This window comes from Scophthalmus maximus, chromosome 8 (assembly GCF_022379125.1).
Source record: "Scophthalmus maximus strain ysfricsl-2021 chromosome 8, ASM2237912v1, whole genome shotgun sequence".
Taxonomy (NCBI): Eukaryota; Metazoa; Chordata; class Actinopteri; order Pleuronectiformes; family Scophthalmidae; genus Scophthalmus; species Scophthalmus maximus.
This window is the reverse complement of record NC_061522.1, coordinates 16,367,198-16,391,656: the sequence shown is the minus strand read 5'-3', so window position 1 is coordinate 16,391,656 and position 24,459 is coordinate 16,367,198. Positions and strand designations below refer to the sequence as shown.

General features: G+C 43.4%; 1 protein-coding gene across 1 annotated transcript in view; it reads left to right on the top strand.

Annotated features, from left to right (window-relative positions):
• rbm20 (RNA binding motif protein 20) overlaps window positions 1-24,459 on the top strand; it is a 44,380-nt gene that overhangs the window by 5,894 nt on the left and 14,027 nt on the right. Inside the window, exons 2-3 of the mRNA XM_047334121.1 lie at window positions 22,894-23,941; window positions 24,051-24,115. Of these exons, the coding sequence (XP_047190077.1) occupies window positions 22,894-23,941; window positions 24,051-24,115 (1,113 nt within the window). The remainder of the gene's footprint in view (window positions 1-22,893; window positions 23,942-24,050; window positions 24,116-24,459) is intronic.

Sequence of the window (24,459 nt, the reverse complement as noted above, 5' to 3'; positions counted from 1 at the left end):
AATCTTAAATACTCAATGTGTGTGTGTGTGTGTTTAATATGAATATATGGGAATTATATACTGTATAAGTCTAAATTTACACAATGACAACCATCACCAGTTATTTCCTCATGGATTATAATTATAAATAAAAATACATAACATTTTGCATATACTTTTCTAGCTGACTGTCTTTTTTCCTCACACATGCAGACCTGTACCCATTGTCAGATTAACTCAGACCAGATGTTATTCCGATAGAAAGAAAGATGGACAGTAATGAAACCTCTTTTGGACAGGTCGGATTTTATTTCCAGAAACAGAATTTCTTTTTTCCACAATATGATTTCATGTAACGTGACATCCTTTTTTTCCAAATCCTTTTATTTATAAATGGAATAGTATATTAAACCGTAGGAAAATCCTGTTTTCGCGCTACACAAACTGAAGTGAAGGGCATTTTGGCAGTAAAATATTAGTTGGGAGTTGGTTAACTGTTTGGCAGAAATAAAACTATAGCAAGTAGTATCAGTATCAGGTAGGTTCAAATATGTGGGCACTGTGAATTCACTAGAATGAATCCCTTCATTTGGTCCCATGAGTCACAAGTGAGTCAGATCCTGTTTTAAGATCTTACCTCTACTGCCTCTGCGGATCTATTTTCCACGTCGGCAATTAGAGGTCGATTGGTATTTGTTCAGGAGATAGTTGGGGGGAGAAGCGTGTAAATCAAAAGCTGCTCACTACTGTGACAGTCCGGTCCAGTGCGCCGAAGCTCACGCTGACAGAGGGGGTCCACATGGACACCTGGCCCCTCGGGAACTCTTGTAGCTGCGAGTATTTGAAAATTGCCATTTAGACTTTTCTACAGTTAAGAGTTGACTTGTGGAACATTTGTCACGAGAGACACTGTCACACTGCAGAGTGACCAAATACACTAGCATCTACATATTTTCACGCCGTGCTTATTCTGAAGCACTTCACTTGTTGCGTAGTTCTACATCACATTCATTTTCCTGACGCTATATAATAATGAGGTTTTTATCTCTACTCATATCTCTAACATATAACATACAACACAAACGCTCTAACGGAAATGTGGGACTTTATTGTGTGTTGTGGTTGAGGTTTCAGCTGGGCGTGTGTCAACCTGGAAAAGCATAGCAATGTGTTTGACCTGCAAGTGAGATGCAATTTGAAGCAAGAAAGTCGAATTGACTCTCATTTTATTAATAATGTCAGCATCGGCTTTGCTGTATCTTCCGTATTCCCCTAATTAATAGAAATATTTGCTTTCATGTCACCATAGAGCCACAGCTATTCATTTGGAGAAATGTACCAAATGCATGTTGCACTGCAGGCGAAACAGTTGGGGAACGGGGTGTTTAAGTGACATATAAAGCCTCCTCCTGTTTTAAGTCCCACGCGGCCGCACGGCTCTGCTCTGTCGGGCCGGGGCACAAACAGCTGAAGCCTGGGGAGACGGTAACACGTGTGCTCACCCCAAAGGCATCCTGCTGTCGTCCACATGGCGGGAGGGTTGGAATCAATTTTAATGTACCTCCGTCACAAACGGGGTGCAGCACACACACACACACACACACACACACACACATGCACAGGGTCAGAAATGATACTGTAATAATAACAAATGAAAGGACCATACAAACAGAGAAGAATGTAATTTGTCTGCTTTCCAAAAGACTGATTTGTCTCCATAGATATTCCACCACACTAAAGCTGCTTTCAGACATGCACTGTAGTCCAGACAATTTCTGTAAATCATAAATCATTTTCCTGCCAGCCCCCTAGTCAAATTTCCAGAAAATGTCACATTGAGCCCATTTGAGAATTCAGCAGTAATCGTCTGGAGAACACTCGCGGCGAGTGAGTGGCCGCTCTCTACCAGGGCACCGCCCCTCACCTGAATATTTCCCCTTGCTGTTGGTCAATCTCCTGCTGCATTGTATATGTGAACGGCAAATTGCGGAAAATGTTTTCGGACCCATTTTCCGGAGTTCATGTCAGGAAAGCAGCTGGAAGTAATTCATGGTTTTACAGTTGCATGAATTTACCACACATTCCTTCTGCTAGAAGCCGGACACACAAATAAAGAGTCGTCAGCTTGTCCACCGCCTCCTCCCATGACCGCTGTCTCCTCTGAGTGCTGGGTCAGATGTGACACTGGTCACATTCATATGATTGTCACCCATTAATGTCATTCTCTAGAAAAAAATATTGGATGTATGTTTGATGAATTTCAGTAGCCTTTCTATAGGTTAGTTTGACCATAACGATCACAAATTCACATACTGACTGGGATTTCGTTGCAGACATTAGTTCTCATTTTTACTCATTTTTTAAAGAGTCTGTATGGATCCATGTTTACGTCTGTTACGTATACACGTGTTCTTGTGTTTGCTGTGTGTGTATGTGTGTGTTTGTCATAGGGGCAGCACATAACCTGATCACACAGTGAATTTATGTCACCGCATGGCGATAATCACTGTTAGTACAACCCCTCCTTGTTTTGAAAGAGGCAGTGAATGTGAATGTGTGGACAGGGATGTACGGAGTCCGACTGAAAAAACGGATACGAGACCCACAATGTGATCTGCAGATATGGTCGCTTCTATATCAAGGACTTGCTCTAACTTTGTACTTAGGATGTGAAAATAGTTGTTTATATAAATGAAGCGAGGTCGACCGTTAGTGATTACTGAATTATGGCTTGAATTCCATCACGTTCAGTGTGAGGATGAGCATTTGCCCCCCCCTCCCATCAGCAGGGGTCTGGCTATGTATAGAGATGCCAGGCTCCCTCTCGTAGCCCTAGAAGAGAGAGACATGCTCAGGAGGGAGCACCATGGTGAGCAGAAGGGAGGCGAGGCAGGGTGATAATCACCTGCCTATAATTATTCATAATCACCAGATAAATGATCTGTGAGTGAAATGTGATTCACCCCTCCTGACGTCAGTAGGTGGAGTGACAGCGTCTGATTGTGTTCGCTAACTGCTGCGGACCAGGAGATATTTATGTGTTAAAGTCCACCGGCCAAGGCTTTAGCTGTATTAAATGGTTGATATGATGTCAAGCCTCCTCATAACTTTTATTATGTGGTGTAACTCGGTCGCAAGTCAGTGCCAAGGCATGTGCGCCTCCCCCCTCAGCTGAAACACATCCACCAGTGATGGACCTACACACCTCAACTGGGATTCTGATGGATAGTTCGCAGTTTGTCTCGCGCATAGTCACTCTTTATGACTTTCTTCCACTTTTCATCCTTTTTTTCTCGCGTTTGTTTGGTTTTTTAAACCACATAATTACAGGTGAGGGTGATAAAAAAAAATTAGTATTTGACCCAAGTTGTATGATTCTGCCACAAGGTTAACAACTTTGTCCGCCGCAGTAAGTCAACCTCCACACAATTACACTGAAAAAAGAAAAATAAGTGCTTACAGCTTTAAAAAAAACTTCAATTGGAAACAAACTAATTAATTTAAATTTTTTTCTCAAGTTGATAACTTCTTGACTTGTTAATTTTAAGTTGACAAAACTTAATGAATTTGAAGTATCATATTCAATATTCTTTTTCCGGTGTGGATCAATCTGTGGCGGTGGATGCGTGCGGGGGCGGGTCGTCATGTGCAACGGGGCTCGAGTGGCAGGTGAAAGGCTACAGTCTCCCTGCCTGCTGAGAACTGCATGACCATCTTGGGAACCCGTACACCTACACAGCCGACCGACGATGACCCGCCAGCACAGTTAAAACTCTGTGGATGCTTTGATGGCAGACCGACGTGGGTGCGAATCCATGTCGCGGTTCTACAGTGTCGCAACGGCGTGAAACACAAAGTTAGAGATGTTGTACGTTATTGTTAGGGTGCAAAAACGTTTTGGGTTCATTATGAAACTGTGGCGGGACAATTCAAACTATGACGGGCTGCCACGGTCTAAGTGATTAATGGGAAACGCCGACTTCTCTAAATTATGTTTTATTCATAAAGGGTCACCACACCAAATTTTCATCAGAGCAGTTCTATGCACTTAGACTTACTGCACTTAAATCACCGTACATAGATGAACACAAAGTAATAACCCTGCTATAAGATATTAGAGTTTAATTTACCATGAGCACACATTAGGCCCACATAGTTCACGATACCTCTGGCATATTTCCTGATATAGTGCAACTTTTGTGTGTTCTGCAAACGCAATGTAAAGAATGCTGCACAGTAGAGACTGGCATCTCTTTCAGTGTGGGGATCTTTTTGTGTGTGTGTGTGTGAAGTAAATAGCTGGAAGTAGGAATGCGATTGTGGGGAATGCAACTATAACTGGCAGACAAGGGATGGGTTCCACACACACACACACACACACACACACACAAACGACTCTTTCGGATGCCAGGCCTTGTGTGATTATTCAGTTTAATGTTTTACATGTCTTGTGTGTGCAAAGCACTTAAGCGTTTCCAAACGGACTTGTTTGTTTTTGGGTATGTAAAGCAATATGTGTAGGTTCTTTTACGTGTATCGTGTTACCTTGTCATACAGATCCAGATTTATGGGTCTGTGGTCACCAGCGTCCAATGAGGACATAGATGTTCTTTTCAATCAAAGATAGGAGACCACCACAATTCAGTCCCATTCCGTCGCATTAACTGCCGCTGTGATTTCACTGTGTTTATTACACTATATGTATGTATCTATGTATTAAAGGAGGCTAGGCAGCACTGTTCGCACTTGTGTATGCATTTGACTTTGGCAATGAGTGACAGCGTAAAGATGCTCAGTGATTTGTGGGGGTATTACGGTTCAGCATGTAACGAGGTTGGTTCATGTTGCGTTTTGACCCGTTCCTATTCGTTTTCTCCCTCCGGAGGTGAAAGGGAAAGCCGGGCTGAGTCGGCAGATAGTAAAATGTTTTTCTCGCCCTGGTACATTTAGAACGTATGCTTTCTGAAGTGGCACCAGGTGGGCAGTGTATCACTTACCAGACATGACATAAACCCCAGGCCACCCTCCGGCCCGACCCACCTACATTTACCAGCAGGTGCATTTGGAATAACACTAATAGTCATAGGGGTTAATGAATACATTTACAATTCAGCATTTGTAACTGTAGATCCGATCTTCATTGATGATGATGGATACTTATGTCTGTAAGCGTTGTGTCTTCATCGTGTGATCAGTCTCTGTCAACAGACGAAGGCACTCTGTCGTCAAGATAGTTTAAACTTTACACACAGTCCAGACAGAAACTATTAGATCACTGATGATGGTTTCACTTTTGGAAATACACACACGCTTACATTGACCGTGTGTCACGGTCAGAGCTCCAGGATAAATCCACTCGTGTCAGTGTCCCGTTAGAACATCCATCTTTTTTATTTTCATCGCCTTCAGCAGGGCGGACAGAATTCCATATAAACTCAGCAGTAACCACCCTCACCGTGCGCGTTCATGCGACAAATGTACACTTCTCAGCTGGCAGACGGACCTCGGCTTAACACCCCGCTCTGTGTGCGCATGTGTCACCCCCCCCCCCCCCCCCCCAGCTGCCCCCTGATCAGCTGCAAAGAGCTAATCATCTGAAGATACCCTCCAAAAGTAATGTTCCCATTGGTGTTTAAGCGTGTTTGCGGATGAGCTGTGCAGGAATTTAAAGACAGTGCAGCAGGGCAATGGTCAGAGACACATACATACGAGGAGCAGGAGTGAGGACGTTTGCAGGACAGGCCTCGTTGAGCATCGCCATAGAGGATGAGAGGTGTGATGTCTTTGGCTTTAAAGGATTTGAGGCCACATATGTGACACAAATAGGATGCCTTTTTTGAAGTGTGTTATTTTCTGAATTACTGTCTTTTCTCCAAAAATTAGTAGACAACATAACATTTCATAACACTCCATAAGTATTATACAGTTTTTTTTTAGGGGGATGTAATTTAATTAAATTTGAATTCCACCCTGTTGAAGTACAAAATCAACACAACACCAACATGTTGTGCCGTCCCTCTTGTCCAACTGCCCTGTCTGCGTCTTCATGTGGAGCCATGAGCAATAACCAGCTGCTGCATGTCATCCTTTCACCCAGGGATTAACTAGATTTTTGCTTTTGATTAGTTGAGATTAAAGTTTATGCGAAACAGTTTGAGCTTCCCTTTGCTCCAAGACTGTCTTCAGCTCTCCCGCTGTAATTTTGTCTTTAAACTTGTGTAGTTTGAGTTGGTTCTGCAGGTGTATGATGTATGATGATGTTGTCGACAGTGTCTGTCGAATGCTGTGGTGAGCGGAGAGTTTCATGTGCGATGGTACGTCTCCTGGGTGCTGTACGGGGGGGACACGTCTGCAATAATGGAACTCTATTCGAGATAAACACTGCGGCTACGGTTTCACATCGACGTAGCCACTCTCCCCTTGAGCTATTTCACACTTTAGCCACAGATTTTACACCAGCGGGATCCCACAGAACCTTGGAACACGTTTACGTTCAGGGATTAGATTGAAATGGGCAATCGGGAACAGAGACCCTCAGGAGAAAACGGTGCCACCAGTGAGAACCACTCAGTCTGTCACCGAGCCCACTTTGTATTATCTGTCGTGTAATCAAAAACCACGCCACCACGCCAAACTCTCTGCACCGTAATAATAAATGATTTAATGGCGGCCGTTTACGAATATGTTGTCCAAAGTGAGGTGGTCTCACAGTGCCTCCCTGTAACCACATAGTTCAGCCTGTGTGTGTCCATCCAATGCTTTTACATTAGAAAACGATTCCACGTTTTTTTTTTTGGAGGAGCCGTGATGAGGGGGAAGGGAATTAGAGAAGGTATTTATGGACTGGGGGATTATAATATGGATTTACACGCAGTTGGTCAGTAATTAAAGATGCCGATATACTGAAACCTTTATTTTTCTCTTCTTTTTTCCCCCGCGCGGCACATTTAGACCGACGGCTCAGTGAGTGGACGGACCCTGTCGTGGCAGGGGCTGGGGATGTTGTCGATTATTTTGGGTGTAGTGGTGAGTCACGTAAAGCTTCGTGGGCTCTGGGGTGAGTCACTGCGCTGTCCGACGTCACAAGCCTCACACAACGCCAAAACAGCCCAGACTGCTGGAAACCATGTCAGGGCTTCTCCATTGTGTTGATGTGACCACAAGCAATGTTCTTTCTCTCTTTTGGTGGCTGTGATGATTATCATTAAAAAAATATACTTGTGCTGGAACTTGAACAGAAATGTTTTTCACTTCATGGTCACAGGTTAATGACTCATGAGCGAGTGAAAGCAACAGAACCTCTTCATTTTACTGTTGCGGTTGATTCACAGTTTTTATGTAATCCTCTCCATCTCTTTCAGTCTGTTACGCTTTGTTTAACTCCTTCTTTTGTTTTACTCCATCATCATCCTTTGCCCTTATTTTCTCTTCCCACATGCACGCACATTTGTGGTCACATAACATATGCTCGCCCACACTGGGTCGGATGGCTGCGCAGAGGTGCGATCACACCTGCTCTTTGGTCCAGCTCCTCTCAGAAAAGTTTACAGAGACCTACCGTGTGTGTGATTTGTTTCGCATCACTCCAGATGTTAGATTTTTGTGGAGGGTAAAGTCGAAAAACAAATCTGATTCCAATTCGTCTGACTTTTGGTTTTGGAAGTTTTCCCTCTCTAGTGTTCGCAAGTGCTCGAAGCCTGTATTCTCTGGAATGACCAGCAGAGGGCGACTCCACTGGTCGCTCAAAGAAGTCAATGAGAAAATGACTCTACGTCTCACTTGATTTATAACGTCAGTAAACATTTCCCTGAGGAGTTTATGGTTCAATCGCTAGTTTCAAGTCTTCTTCAATGCTGCAATGACGTTCATTCTGTGAACGGTGGTGTCCTTTGGAGTAAAATGGACAATAAAGCACAGAACACACTGGAGCGCGGGTACAGCGCGATTGACAGCTATAGTACCATCCGATTTGGTGCCCACCCATCGCTCCCATGCGTCAGATTCCAGTAAAACAACTACATGGCGCTGGTCGGAACGCTAAACTTGAGGCTTCAAAACAGAAGCTGACCAGCCAACGGGTGACGTCACGGCCCGTTGCCCCTTGTGTCCGACAAAATAGACGCCGGATCACCTGGCCATGTGACAAGGTGATAGAGTTATGGCTCAAGCTGACGAGGTAAACAAACCTTTGCTAATCGAAAATAATATTCCAATAGAAAGCACTGTCTTGTGTCTCTACCTGGAATAAGAGTTGAATGAGTTTGTTCCCGGTGTATGAAACAATTTTTTGCACAACAACTTTGCACTGCAGGCTCCAGTGTAGAAACAATGTACCATCATCCTCTATTCCTGGCTCCTGCAATCAGCCTCTCCGTTACAGCTATCACCGAGTGGCGGAGATGAATGAAGAGACCTCTTTCTCTCCCGGGGGGGTAGAAAGGGCTTTAAACGGGAAAAGGGACAGTGAGTGAGGGGCGCAGGCCTTTATAGAGACGGTGAAGATAATAGAGCGGTGCTGTCATTGCCGGCAGCTCGCGGAACGGATCAGAAATCCGGCACGCTAATGGGCCGCCTAAAATACAACAGTGATGAGGGAGTGGGGGCCCTGGTGGGTTTCTGTTTGTCAGCATGAGGGCGAACCCCCCATGCCAAGGAGCTTCCTGTCGATTACCCTCAAAGCTAATCAATTGCACTTTAGGGAGGCGGGGGGGGGGGGCACAGGTGGTGGCTTCTGGCCTCCCCCTAGAGACGACTGTTATTAAGTAAATGGCTATAATTGCGGCGCCGATATGAATCTGTTCCCTCCAGGCCACGCTCCTCCGAGTGACATGCACTGTTTCGACTAGAGCCTGTGCAGTGAGAGCGCACGGCGGGCACGGAGTAAATAAGATTGCGTTCATGCGTTTGCGCGTGGGTCTGGAACGGCTCAGACACAGCTGTCAGTGACTCATGAATGAGATATCGGGGCAGCAACCTTCCTGCCTCCCTGCGGTGTGTGGATTTCTTCCAGTTTCCCTTTTGGAGACAGTGAAGTGAAGATAAAGCTTCCTCAGATAAGATTGTCTGCCAGCGCTTTACTTTCTCTGGCTCTGGTGGCTTATGGATGTGCTATTACATTTATATTCTTTCTCTTATATTCTGCAATGCAGATAGTTTTTGCTTTTATATACATGTGATCCAGCATGATACAATGTCTGACACCGAATAGCACAGACCCCTCGTTTGGACAGTTTTTATTAGAAATACTTTTGTGGATGTTGTGGATTATTGTTATTATTATTATTATGGGGACTCTTGGTGATACAAGGCTTGGTTATTATTTAATGAATCAACAGTTTTATTCACAGCAAATGGAAACAGCATGGCTTACCGACAAGTAAACAAGACTAACCGGCATACAAAGCATACAGTCATTTAAAGTCTCTGATAGTCGCATGTGTTTTTTTTTATAACAATAAACATTGTTTCACAGGGAGTTTTTTTCACTCTTTAAAGTAAAAATCGAATAAACTGTAGTTTACATTGCAGAATACTTTTATCTCATGAACTCTTTAACCCTGTCTTACCTGTCGATGTAACTCATTTTATCACCCTCTTCATTTTTTTTTGCAGAAAGACAAAATAACAAGCGTCATATTTTTTCACATTAATATCCGCGAAAGGTAACGGTGATAACCACACATGTATCTCACGCTGTACGCAATCGTCTATTGTCTATAAAGCGTTTACTCTAATGCGTCTATAATTTTAAGAAAATGACTGTGGTCTCTATGAAGCAGTCCTCTATTCGCTGCTGTGCAAGTACAGTACTGTATGTTGCAGTACACAGCAGTGCTAGTACTATGTTACACACTGTAGATATGCACTGTATGTGTGTGACAGTTTATTTATTTATTCATACATTTGTCTCGGATTTAGGCAGTGAATATGAGCACTTTCTAAACAAATGTGCCAGATCCCATCATGTCATTCTTCCTCAGAACTGACGACCTCACCCCTCCTCTCTGGTCTTTCCACAGCCTCAGATGCTTTGTGTAAAAAAAAAAAAAAGTTGGTACATTTTGATTGTGCGAGTGTTAACGTAAAGCTAGATCTTGATTCTGTATATTTGCAGCCATAAAATGGTAAAGCACAAAGGGTTTTTATCGTCTCTGTTTTATGAGTGTATTCTTTTAGGAACCGGGCTCCACAGACAAATCCCTTGATGGTCATTACTCCGGGGCATGGCCAACCCATTCTGTCCACCGGCTTGAGGGGGATTTCTCACTTACCCTGGGGTTGTGCTGGGTGACTTTCTCTTTTTTCCCTTCCGCCCCTTCTGTCCATTTGTCATTTTCGGGGATCCCGCAGAGCAGCTGTCGGAAAAGTTTGCCGAGATCACTCACTTTCATTGTTTGGGCTAATTTGTGCTAATGGCTATTTGAGCGCCCTCTGATGCCGGCAGCTTCCTGGACTGAGACATGTCGAACCATATGGCCGCTGTGCCCTCCCTGCCAAGGCCCGACCTGTAGTGCAGCCACCATGTGTGTGCTTACGTTTGACTGTTTTCCTCTAAATGTTCCAGCCATCTGTTGTCTTCACTTTGGACAAGGCCAACAGTGTGATGGCACAATACTGTGTCTCAGCATTTAAAGACACTTGAGACGAACATATTCATATTTCAATTCATTTGTCTTGTTTTTAAAAGATTATTGTCAGCACATTTTGGGGGAAATTCATCTCTATTGGATGGACTGGAATATTAGCTCAAACGAACCTTGGGCGCACAAAACACCTGACAGATCCTCGCCCCTCCCTTCTCTGTCTTCCTTTGGACCTACGTGCATGGTGTGATATTAAAGAGGGACTTGCATAAAGATGGTGGAGTCTTGCTTATCACTTAAGCCAAGTGTCTGCACTCATGTTTGCCTATATGCACAAATATGAAAACTTATTTTACACAAAAAGCAGAAAAAAAGTGCATTTAAATATAGTAAAAATTCTTCATTTTCAAATTGTGTTTGTGTTTTCTTTTTATCTATAGTTATTTATTATAAAATTTAGTTTCTATATACACGGTATATATTGGTATTGGAAAGTTTTTCCTCCCTAATATCAATATCGGCATTGGCCCCCAAAATATATGTAAACGTCAGTCTCTTCACTGCATTCTCCAAAGAAGGTTGACTCTTAGTAAATGTGTTTATTTGGAAAGATGTGTATTGCTATGCCTGACTTAAAAAAAACCCCAACATATGTAAACATTTTCCCACCACCGTTTTCTTTCTCCTCTGCTCTTTTTTCCTCCGTCTGGGTTGGTTCAGGCACCTTCACATTGGGAATCCCGTGCGTGCTTGCCTTGGTTCAATATCGATTTCAATCACACGCTTGGCGTAAGAAAGAGAATTGGTTGGGGCGAGTGAGTGGGTTTCTCCCTGGGTGTGATATCGCCGGTCTTACAGGATTCAGTCACATGTTCGTACTATCAGGAAATGTCCCACGTGAGGTGAAGACGTATCTAGAAGCATTGGGTTGCGGTTTTTAAAAGTTCTGTAGAGGTGCTGGGCTCGGACGTTTTTTTTAAAATGGCAATTACGTTTTCCGTATCACAAATGCTACATTTTAAAATATCTTTGAAAATATACAGTTTACACATTCCCGGCGCTGTATTCCCATTTGCTTGGGAGTCAGCGAGTGGGACATCACAGTTGGGTTTCATCGGTATTCGTAAGCATGACAGCAGTGACAGATGGTAAAATGCAATGCTGGCTTTGAGCAGGGCCGGAGGATGGTGGGTGTGAGGTAAGAGCAGAGAGGGTGATACGGAAGGGGGGAGGGGCTAAAGGAGGGGCTGTGGGAAGCATCCCTACGTCACCTTGTGCACTAATATAGCTCCGATGTTGCTGACCATGGTCGGGGAAGACTCCAGTGAGGTTTTCCCATGTGCCCCTGCAGCTGCTCGTGTACAGTTAGACTGTGGGAAGTACAATGTTGTATGTTCATATTTGAGGCTGTAGAATGTCGCTAAGAAAAAAAATCGTGGACTTTCAATGTGTCACTGGGCAGCGCGGCAGCAGCCAGTGACAAATGTCCTGTCTGCACCCAGGCAGCAGCTATAAATAACTGCTCCAGGGCAGCAGGAAAAATGGCTTGTCAGGCCCAGTCGTCGAAGCCAACGCAATCCTGACCCACTCCTCGTATTACTTCACCTCTGAGTCTTGTGATGCTTCCACTGCTTGAATTCCCACCTCCCAATTATTTCTCTAATCCAACATAAACATTATCTTGCCAAGGAGAAGAAACATATCTTTTCTGTTGTTTTTTTCTGATTTTGGGTTCACAGTTTTATTTTAAATCTCCCTCTAATGTCGCCCCTAGAATTCATTTCTTTCAGGGACTGTTCATATTTTTTTTGTGGGGTTTTTTCTGGGTTTTTTTCAAACTTGTTGCTACTGTGGCAGGAGCTTAGCTGCGGTAACTTTAGACTTTCTGCGCGGCCTGTGCGGTCGCCCCTCCTTCGCAACTTCGCCTATAGGCCAGATGGATCTCTGATGTCACCCTGTCGAAAGTCCAAGCAAGCTGTTCGGAGGTTCGGTCACCTGGCCCCCGGGGCTCTCAGCACCCGGTTTGACACTCAGTGTCAGCAGATCGCAGGGATAAATGGGGGCTTTTCTCAGCCCTTGTCAGCACTTTCACATCAAAACTAACCACGACACCTGATCAGAAAAGAGAGGACAGGTGTTGATAATCCGTCGAGAAAAAAAGAAAAGAAAAATGGTAGTGTTGGAATGTATGGTTTGCGTTGCTTGTTCACTTAGAAGACTGCATCTCGGGCACATTTTTAGTCCAGACGAAGTATCCAAACTTGAATGAGCACTATAGGCGCCTGACAGAGGAGTCAGGATTGGTGTCCAATACCAGAACATTTCATTAAATTGCTTTGAGTTAATTTAAAAGGTTTGTTGGAGCATCAACTGGTGTGCGGACATTTATTGTCTTCTAGTCCAAACAAGAAACCTATAAATAGTTTTTCTTGAGTATTTGTGTTGGTCTCTTAGAGCTCCATACGGAGGTTTATTAGGGTCACGCGTAAGGGAAAAAAATGACAGGCATAAATTCAACTCTTCTGGTCCATCATATCCGGTCAGAGGAGCGACTGACAGCTATTTAGAGCTGCCACGGCGTTACATCCTTCGGCTGGTGTAAGCATACCAAGCTCGTGTGGTTTCTCCTCCACAGACCAAAGTTTTCGGCACAATCTCTTCAGAGTCCTCGTACTGATTACCACACTGTCTTTATGCGCTAAAGGAGAAATAGTTTCCCCGTCACTGAAACGGATTCTAAAGTAATTAAATGAAAGGAAAAAGATTTTTTTCCCCAATTCATCCAGACAAGGCATTCTGTTGAGGCAGCTGCATGCCCTTCCACGAGTAGTTTGATATGTTCTTGAAGGGTTGACTTCAAAAATTCAAAATATATATATTCATCCTCTGGTTTAATTTGACGTAATTCTCAGATGTAATTTATTCTCAACATTTTTACTTTATTCTCGAAATCCGAAATTTTTTGAAAAAGAAAGCTCTAGTCATTTCTTACCTTATGTTAGGCCCTTATACTCTTCCGTAGCTTTGGCATCAGGCATCCAATGATATTTTATTTCCTACAAATGCCTCAAACAGGTGTCACAGAAGGCACTTTGTCAGCAGAGCTCTTAAAGACTAATTGCCGTTTTCCGTAATGGGACATATTTGTCGGAACGGTCTTAAAAGTTCCACAGTTGGGAGGCAGCTGTCAAGTCAGAAGGTTTCCTTTGACCTGTGTGTTCCTCCGCGACCCCAATAACCAATGTTTGACCGTTCCCTATGGTTGAAACAAGATCGCCTCCTTCTGCCATGTGAATGCGAGCGAGAAGCCGGGGAACAATGTTTCTCCAGCTAAAGCCTCGGAGGATTTAGCTGCGTGACTCTGGGGCCAATGTGTGTTTGTGCGTGACTAGGGCAGTTCACTTCACGTCAGGCACGTGAACTTACAGGATTATTTCACAGTTAATGACCAAAGGCCGGACAAAAGTGATTCTAGTCACCTCACAAACTTTAGTTTACCTTTTGGTACCACTTCATAAAACCCAGTGACTGATCCCCAGCATAAATCTTTACGTGTTACAAGCATCATCAGAGAGACATGGCATGAATCAAAGTGATGCTTTACTGTGGACGGGACAGTTATGGGGGTCGTAAGGGGGCCAGACCCCGTGTCCCTGTGGCCAAGATACTCCACCATAAATCAGGGACCACTCCCCCCTTCCAACTGTGCCGAATGTGGAGCGAGGCAAGCTGACCCCGCGTCTTCACCCATACCTCGCCCTAAGCGTCTCTCATGGCACGACGGTGGCTATGTGTTGAGTTCGCAGGCCGTGGCTTCGTGTCTGATTTGCTGAAAAGTTAAATTAAGGCTCTGGAATGTCAGTAACACTTTACGCCATATTGGGAAGAGTCAGGGGTTGCACGGTCTCCTTTTGATTAGTGACTCGAGTCACGTATTCCGAGTCCATGCATGTCTGTCCGTTTGTCTCTGTGGATGAATGAAAGTGAAGTGTCGGCCATGAGCGTTCAGTCCATGTGGCAGCCAAGCAAAGTTTCATCCAGCTCTTTGTGACTCCTCCATCCTGTTCCAAAGGTGACTAATCAACACGGCATTGCAATATGAATAGACACAGTATGTTGATCATACTTGTAAATATAAACATCGTGGCTCTCGTTCTTGCAGTCGGACCTGCTGATAGAAATGAGAACAGCGCCCTCACATGGCAGAACAACACTTCCCGTCAGACCCACTGGGGCAAGTTATGGCAAAATGTTATGGCACCACCTAGTGGGCCATGGAAAAAGTGTTTCATAAGACCGCTTTAGTGTGTGTGGGTGTGTGTGTGTGTGTGTTTGTGCCTGTGTGTGTGCGCGTGTGTGTGCCTGTGTGTGCCTTTTTTCCTTCACTTGATCACACGGTGTCCTCCCACAGTGTCAGGAAACAAAAGATTTGATAAATAACAAATACAAATTAACAAAAAATATACTAAAGTGTCAAACACAAAGTGCAGTTTCTACAACTTAATAGAAAGAAAAATGTTCAAGCTGTTGAAAGGTTCCATAATGCAGAATACAGCATCACAAGACGTGATGAAACAAAAAGAAAAGTAATCGAATACTAATGGAAAAAAACCCCAATATCATCACATGATATATTATTGGTCTCAATTTGTACATTTGAAATATATCTTGGCACACTGATTATATATTTGTCATACAAGGTCATCCATGTCTTTGTTTTAAAATATCAGTATAAGTATTAGAGCAAGGAAGTAGGAAATTGAGCCTGGTTGTTGTTGTCATCGATGACTACTAGTAACTAGTGGTTATGATCATAATAATAATTCGTAGAGGTGCTTATGCTCTACCAGTTATACCGCTGCAGGGTAAAAAGTGACTGGTTCGGGCTTTGCAGTCTGGGTGTGATACCAACAGATGGATTGACTGTAAATCTGTCAGTGTGATGCCTCCCTGAGAGTCGAATGCTTCTGTGCTTACTGCTGCTGAGAATCCACAGCTCTGCAGAAGAATGCGGAAAAGAAAAACAACATGAAACTGTCGGCTTTTATTTTGCTCTAACAATTTTTTTAATTGTGGTAATCTGTTTTTATAGTGTATACTTGTTTTTTTTTTTTTTAAGTCTGTCACACACTGCGACAAACTAATTATGAAAGAAAGAACGTTTAGTTTGCTCACTCATTGCAGGCGATAGGAGGTAAAAACACAAAAACAAGGTTTGAATCGCTGCGCTCCATCGGACCGCATCCATGAGAAACACAAATTCACAAAGACTTGTGTCCACCTCACCAGTTTGTGGCTTCAGCTGTGTGTATCATGTGGAATGATGTCCCTGTTTTTATCTTGGATTTTCTCCCTGTTTACCTGAACGGCAATTTTTTAAATGTTGTTTTTTTTATTTAAATGTCCATTTGGGATATTTGCATTTCCGGCATTCCTGGTTTATTTTTTTTCGTTAAATGTCCAAAAGAGAAATAACTTAATATGTTTTACATTCAACTAAATGTCGGACAGCTTCTCGATACTTTGAAGTTGAGATTGTAGCAGCTGCACAATCTGTAAAATAGATTTCCGCTTTGACGTTGGGTCAACTTTCAACGAAAAGTTGATTAAACCTAAACGGAGGAATTTCCAGTCGGTTCAGATAAATTTGTGCTGGTTAACTATTTGTGCTCTCTTGTCTTTTGGTGGCGTAGTTGTAGACGTCAGAGCATCTCACACGGACAAGGGGCCCTTTGTGGAGAATGCACACTTTCCACTGAGCCACTGAATCCATCACTCAAAGACTTTCCCTTTGACTGAGAAGGGTGTGCGGACTTTACATCAGGCTCTGTGTCTGTCAATCAAAATCCGGTAAAATCGTTTTTGTCTCACGGACTAAATGGGGCTTCATCTGTGGGGTAGTGTTATGGTATTTGTACTCCTTTGAGTGGAGTGAGTTTTTAAAAAGAATTGAATTTCTTATCTCACGCGTGCTACTGTAAAAGATGGATGTGGCAGTGGGTCAGCAGCAAGCGGACATTTTGTTGTTCTCTGCTTGCTGTATTTACTGTAGTACACATCTACAGGCCTCCTCTGTGACCCGTCGTCTCTCTCTCTCTCTCTCTCACACACACATGCACACACACACACACACATTCTGACCACTTGTGACTTTTCATCACATGGCGTCCCCCCTGCCCCGTCGGGTTAACACAGCGTCACTCACGTTGGGCAGAAGACCACTGGCAGTGATGTTATGCCGGAGCACATATAGCGTTAGTCGTCACGTCAGGGGGCAGAGGCACATGTCAATCTCAGCTGCTGGACAGGGGTCAGATCATGGAGAAGCGTTGCACGTTCTAGTGTCAGAGGTGTAACTTGGACCTCCGCCGTCTTTTCAAGGTTTGTTTGTTTGTTGGTTGGTTTTTCCCCCAGTATGACCAGGTGTGCTTTCCAATACGGGCCTCTTGTACTGTCATTAATGTGTTAGGGTGTCTCCTCAGCTGTAGTGTGTTGGCGCAGGATTGGGAGTTGTCTGTGGAGCTGAGGGGTTATGGGACATATAGTGTTGGATGTTCCATCGGAACTCAGTGGAGGGCTGTTCCGTGTTCCTCTAATTCATTACTTCCTCCGCTGAGACCTATTGGACCCACGCTGCGTCTCCTGCACGTCTGCGGTGCTGTCTTTGATCCATGTCAAAGTGAGGCCAGTGGATGAGGCTTAGACCGACAGATGGTGTGTGTTATCCAAAGCTGTCCTGAAAAAAAACCTATTTGATGCAGTTTGTTAAAAGTATTATTGTGCTGTCAATCTACAAGGCACACATTCAGTGTCATTGCTTGTTTACTGTAACCTAAAAGGTGTTTATGAGTCGGTATTCAGACTATATAAAATCTCAGTAAGACAGTAAACACTTCTTTTTTTTTGCTAAATGAATGATGCAGCACTGGATCACGTGTCTTTAATAATCGTCTTTTTGTATTGATTGGCGTTGTGTAGTGTTATTCCCAGAAATGGAGATTTGTTGCTCTGATGAATAACGATACTTTTGCAGACATCGTGATGTCTTGTCGAGGATGAAGGACACTGAGCAGGGGAGAAGAAGGCATGCGTTCAGCAGGGTTAATGTCAGACACTGGGACTATCACCCTTTCTCGTCAGGCTTTGCACCTGATGTCAGGCTTAGCGCTGAATGAGAAAAGCCTTGCCTCAGGGGCAAGTGAGGAGAGAGTCATTTCAAATATTGTGGCCATTCATCCACAGAAAATACGAGGTGTTGTTTTTACAGTGAAAGTAATAGAGCTTCAATGCAGTCACCTGAAAGAGTAAAAGATGCACGTCATGTAACGTTCTTTAAGTAGATAGTCTGTAAAATTTGGTCAAATTATATAAAAAAAAAAAAGCTGGACAGGGAGAAAAATAAATGAAAGTCAGATGGCTGAATTAGAAGAGGGAGGCAGCGATACATTTCACTCATGTCTTCATTGTAATCATGCCATTAACTCCATTGATTGGCCAGAATAATGTGCTCTTGTTTAAAAGGAGGTCAGCCATCTCTTTTACACACATGCTTGCTCCTAATTTTTTCTTAATGAATAATCTGACATACATAGTATTTTTATTTCCATGTGTGGCGAGCTATGATAAACCTTGAATCTATTCTCTATGATTTGTTTACATTATCACTTTTTAATAGTGACACAAAACAGAAATGTGTTGAAGTAATGTAAATTTGCTGATTAGTTATCGTGCATACGTTTTTTTTAAATGACCACATGAGGCTGTGCTTATGACTCCGCCATGACTTGACTTTTAGGTGCAGTGCCGAAGACGAGCGTGAGAGTAACTCATGACAAACGTACTGCCATTATATTTTTAAAAAAATAAGTAAAGAAGTCAGTACATCTCAGCCACAAACAAGTCTTGTGAAAAGAATATATATTCTGAATTTACAAAGCAGCATCTTTGACTTTGGCCTGAAAAAGATCAAGTGTGTAGTGACATTGAAAATACTTGAATAAACCTCTTTTGAATTATAATTGAATATTCTATATTTTTATAATACTGAATATCCATATCTCTCACTAATCCAGCACAAAAAAAGATGTATTTTAAAATTTCTAAATATGTTAAATTTAGCTTCTTTCTGCTGCTTCCCACTGATAACATGTTCATTTCTTCAGTAATTGTTTTTTTTTGTCTGCCACCAAAAGCTTAATATTAGTTCCTTGCATTGCATAAATTAGCAAATTACGAGCTTTATGGGTCGCTCAATATTTGTCATGTCTTTAATGACTTTTTAAAAAAGCTGTTTATATTCTCAGTTGGAGTGAAACGAGTCGAGTATATGTGAATAACACACTGCTGCCTGGCTCCTCTGCCCAAATAGATAATAACAACACTCAGGATTGAGCAGATCTCTGGTCCATTTGAAATCAGTCCGAGTCAGTGTCAACCAATTTTTCAATCAATAGGTTTGTTATTTGGAACAAATAGCAACAGATATTGTACAAAAATGTATATATTATAATATAATTGATTACATATAGTATTATGAATCAATTGTTGTGCTTTTTGTTTATTTCAAATATTCAAAAGTGTTTTAACTTGCCTTCATTCATTTTAAGTGAATATAGAATGGGAACAAACACATCCCATGTGTGTGCCGTGGTTGTGAGGGCTGTTTCAGTAACATCGTAAACACACAGTGACCATTTTTTTTTTCATTAAAAAAGTTCATGGCATGATGATTCTCCTGTGTGACTCGTTCAGACTCTTCCCTGACGCACCTGGTTGCCATTTTTTTTCGACACCAATATTCCCTGTCACCATCACAAGACTGGTCTGAAGTGTCGAGCACACGCTGCCAGCTGCCCCAGAGTCCATATTAGTAGATTAGGAACACCGCGTCTCGGGATGGCGAAAGGCAACTCTAGTATTTATAGCTTTGAGTCATAAGTTGGAATGGGGTATGTGTATCTCCATCAGCACGCTTGCTCACTCAAGAGTGTGTACGATCGGCAGCAAAACTATGGGTTGTCAATCGTCCAAGATTACTCGGTTTTCAAAATGTGCTCATCTCTTAGACTGTGGCGTGTGTATAGGTCTGTTTCAACCTTTATATATTGTAGTTATTACAAATACGGTACATAGAACCTGTACCATGCAAAATGACCTGATCCTTTAACTGCAGGTTTGTATTTATTTAATAAAACATAAAAAACTTTCCCCTTACACTGCAAACATGTTTAGTCTAGTGTCTATCGGGAGTTTGCTCTAAAGCTATTTTTTATTGTTTGTCTTTTTCTTAAATCGAATCACTGAATTATATATATGAACTTGAAAATACATTTTAAGTATTTTAAGCATTCTGCTTTTATACCAATAAATCTCTCAGTGACTGAAGCTGCTTGATGTGAAATGCATGAGGCATCAGTGTGAAAGTGATAAAAATTGTGAAAAGTTTTTTTTTATAATAAAAATTTTCAAAAAGCATAATTTTCTTTGAAACTGCAGATTCAGTAGATTTAATATGCACCGTCGCTCCAAATTATTCATATTTATTCTTTTCAGTATTTAGACCAGCAAAATGCTAAATGGTCTTGGTCAAGTGAGTCAAAGTTTGTGTTCGTGTTCAAACCTTAAGTTCTATCTAATGAGCAGGCTGGATCAGATTACATTACAGGAGTAAACCATAACTCTGTGTATGACTAGTAAAGGGAACAGGTATAGCAAAAGTAAAGTTACATTGAGGTTATTAAGTCCTTTTGATGTAGAGCAGCGTACACAGATCAGTTATTAGTAATCATCTCAGTGAAATTGCTCAAAACAAAGTTTTGTCATTACACTTTTGGAACATGGCTGCACGGTGGTGTAGTGGTTAGCACTTTCGCCTCACAGCAAGAAGGTTCTGGGTTCGGATCCCGGTTCAAACCTACCTGGGCCTTTCTGTGTGGAGTTTGCATCTTCTCCCCGCGTATGCGTGGGTCCTCTCTGGGTTCTCCGGCTTCCTTCCACGTGACCCTTAAATGGATAAAGGGGTAGACGATGGATGGATGGATTTTTGGAACATGTCTACGGCAGCATAGTTCACGCTGTAGCTCAGGAGGAGTGTGAGTGATGCTTGTGATATGATGAGCAGTGCGATCACAACCAAAGAAGCCAGGAGGGACACGGAGCGAGAGGTGATAATCTCGCGCACGATTCAGTTGCATAACTTCATATTTATATCGCTGGAACTTTTTTTTTATTTCCAAGAGGGACGACCGCAACCTGTTGTCTAACCCATTTGCAGGATGTGTGTAAACATGATACCTAACATGTCAGTAATTCTAAATGCTTAACAATATATACAATTTCATGCTACATTATCCGACGAGCCCGTCTCCTTTCAGCAGGGTCGGCGGGAGCAGTGGCTCGATAGGTGGGGTGTTGGGGTGCTTAACATAGATGATGTGATGAATAGTTGAGTCGACTAAGTTTAGACAGCATGTGAGAGCATTCATCAAAAATTGAGGACAGGGCAGACCAGTCAAACAGGGTCACAGCTCCGGTGAGTGCTGTGGTCTGAAGTGGTTCCATTACAGCAGCCTGTGCCGTAGGAAGGTGGTGTGCAGTGCATGCAGTGCATGCAGAGCAGTGTACCGGCAGTAAAACGGGCGCTTGGCTCCCTAACCTTTTGATATTTGAATCCTGCTCTGTTCAGCTGCCCCCTTTTTTATTTGAACTTCTCTCTTTATTCATGAAATTAAACGTATGTCACTGCGCCTGGCCGCGGTGGAGTTGCTTCGACCGCTCCTCGGCGCTGGAAAGTAATTGGAATGATGTTTGCGACACAAGAGAGACATCTCACAATGTTACAATGTCTCCTGGCTCTGGCTCCGGTTTGGACAGACCACCATGATGTGGTCAGTGGGAAAGGTGGCGAGACTAGAATAGTGGAGGAGAGAGTCTGATGACACTACGCAGTTGATCCAAGGAGGCGGCTTTCTGCTTTGACTCTTTCATCTCAGAGGAGCAGTTGAGAATGAATTGTCTTTCTAGGGGTTCACTGATTCATCAGGTGTTTTTTTTCGTCAGTTGACTGGACAATCTGTTGCGAACCCTCGCTCTCATTACCTATGGTTTAGTTCACCTTAAACATTGTCCCAGGTTTGGCTACATACGCATGTAGTTGCTAGACTGACCATGACATGTGTACAAAAAAAGAAACCGCGAAAGAACACATCTGGGCATTTGCTTTTTCGTTGCTACGCTCATCAGCCGAACCGCAAAACATACATTTGCTGAAATTAAACTATTACATTATACTATAAAAAATAATATGAGTTCGAGAACACCTTCACCAGCAGCAGACTCTCGTGGCCGTACAGCATGGCACCGATCACTTCCACTGGTTTATCGTGAACCCAGCGGCGCTGACAGCTGGCTGACGGCTGTGCCCAACTGCAGGCCATCTGCCGGTTGGTCACTCGTAAGATTTGACTTGTTTGCTGATGCGAAAGCTGTGACCGAAACAGAGCTGGAGCTTTTCTAACAGCCCATTGTCCACAAAAATGGGACGGCAGTGTTGTACTGCGTAAATGTCTGTTTGAAATACCAGCACTATATTCTTCTGTTGTGTTATGGTGAATGGTTGTATATAGTTTAACAAATCTGCAGATGAAAACTAGTTAGCAGAGTCTTCCGTGCTCTTCAATCCTTTTCCACTGTACCTAAGTTGTTTGATGGTTTTATAATAGAATACAAGCATTTAAGTGGTGTTTCTATCACTGTAAACAGAAAAACAGTCTTCTTTCTTAAAACAGAATGTTTAGGAGAAATCTTGTTGCTTTAAATACAGGTGACAATTGACATTCGTATAACATTCACAATAATGGCCATGCATTGCTCGTCCGCGCCATTTTCCTTTTCTAGGAATTGAGAATGGAAACTTTAATCACCTTCACCTAATACTCTCTGTCTTCACGTTAAGTGTATCGATCTGTGTTCAATTGTTTACTTGATGGTTGCTCCTTCTCCCCAATCCATGTTTTCTCATCTTACTCAACCAGTAGCTATCTTGAAAAATGGAATCGCTGAGTCTCACATGTACATTACATGTATTTTATTGTTGGCACCACCCGACCGTATTCTCTCTGCTTCCTGCTAGTTACTGGCTTGACTCAATAAGCCACGTGAGCTGACTGATGTTTCTTTCTGTGTAAAGTGCCTTGGCTGAATCCCACATCTGGAGCATGCTTACAATCGCAGACACAAACTCCTCAGCTTTTATGAGACATCTAACCAGCCGAGTGGATTTGCGCTTTGAGATTGATGAAACACGGGATGTTTTTGTTTTTTTCTCTCACAGCATCGGTGCGGTACCCTTGGACAGCACTGACAAGAAAGGCCTCCAGGTGGGGGGCCAGTTGCCAGGCAGCGTGCAGGTGGGGCCCCAGCAGCAGAACCAGCAGCTCCTCCTGACTCCGGCCAGCCTCCAGCTTGCTCAGCTCCAGGCCCAGCTCACCCTCCATCGCCTTAAGCTGGCCCAGGGGGCCAACGCAGCCACTGCCGCCACTGTCCTCAATCAGGTCCTCTCCAATGTCGCCATGTCCCAACCCCTGTTCAATCAGCTACGGACTCAAGCTATGGTTGGTAATCCACAGGGGACCTTCCCCACGGGGGTGCTAGGTTTTCCCACTTCAAATCAAGCCTTGGGGGCCTTGGTGGGTGGGGGATTCCACCAAAACCCAGAAAATGTGAGACTGAACCATCCCGGTGGAGGGGGCGCAGTGGGCCAACATGGTGTGGAGTATGGTAAAAAGCCAGGGTCAGCTTACCCTTCTGATACGGACAGGCGTCTTCAGTACAACCTAGTCGGAGGGACGTCTACAGCATCTACCGCTGCCGGTGATGGACAGTACACAGTGACACACACTCAGGCCAAAAACATGAACAATGTTGGTTTCCAGAGAGATTTCTATGGGCAGGATATGCAGGGGCAACAAGCTGGATTCAGTGGCAATGAGCAGAACAGGCATGTTTATAACTCCACCGGCCATAAGGAGCAGTGGAAAGCCCCCGCCAGCTTGAGCTTCACTGGAAAGGTGGACATGGTTTCTAATGCTGCTACCGTGTGGACAGCAGCCGGGCAGCCGATTCGCTCCAGGACTGAGATGTATAACCCAGAGGAGCCGACCACTGACCCCAAGTTCAATCACAGCAGTGGGGCTTCCTCCATGGGTTCAAGTGGCACACAGGGATTCGGGGGCTATCAGACCCTGCATGGGAATGAAGAAACCCTGTCTTCATGTACCAGGACACTTCAGCCCTACCAAGTCAATGATTACCAAGCGGTCCCGCCCACACAACTGCCCCACCAGTGCAGCATCTGTGACAAGAAGGTTTACAACCTCAAGGCGAGTGAACTGCTCGGTCCAAAACCCGAATGCACGCTTGATTTGAACATCAAAAACACAAAGTGTAACTATCTACACCAATATGTTTGGTTTTTTTTGTAATTTTTAGGACTGGGACCAGCACGTGAAGGGAAAATTACACCTACAGAATCGTACATTGTACACAAATGAAAGGTGAGACTCTAAAATTCATTGAACAGAGGTTATAGCAGGTAGTGAGTCTTCTCCCATGTCGATTAACTACTGGGTGACAACTTCAGATAGTCACAACGCTACTGGCTCCACACAACTTATCCTGTTTTTTCCTGATTGTCAAAATTCCTTTATAAGTAAATCTTTGATTATCCTTGACCATTTGGTAATTTTCCCCGCCTCTTTGCAGCTGTGCGCCGCATCCATCATTTCAGAGCAAATCTCTCTTGAGCTCTGGAAGCATTTTATTTTCCTTTTCCTCGCTCTATATAAAGCTGCCTTAATGTTTCTATGAATATGAGCTCTGTCACAAGATATGTGTGAGG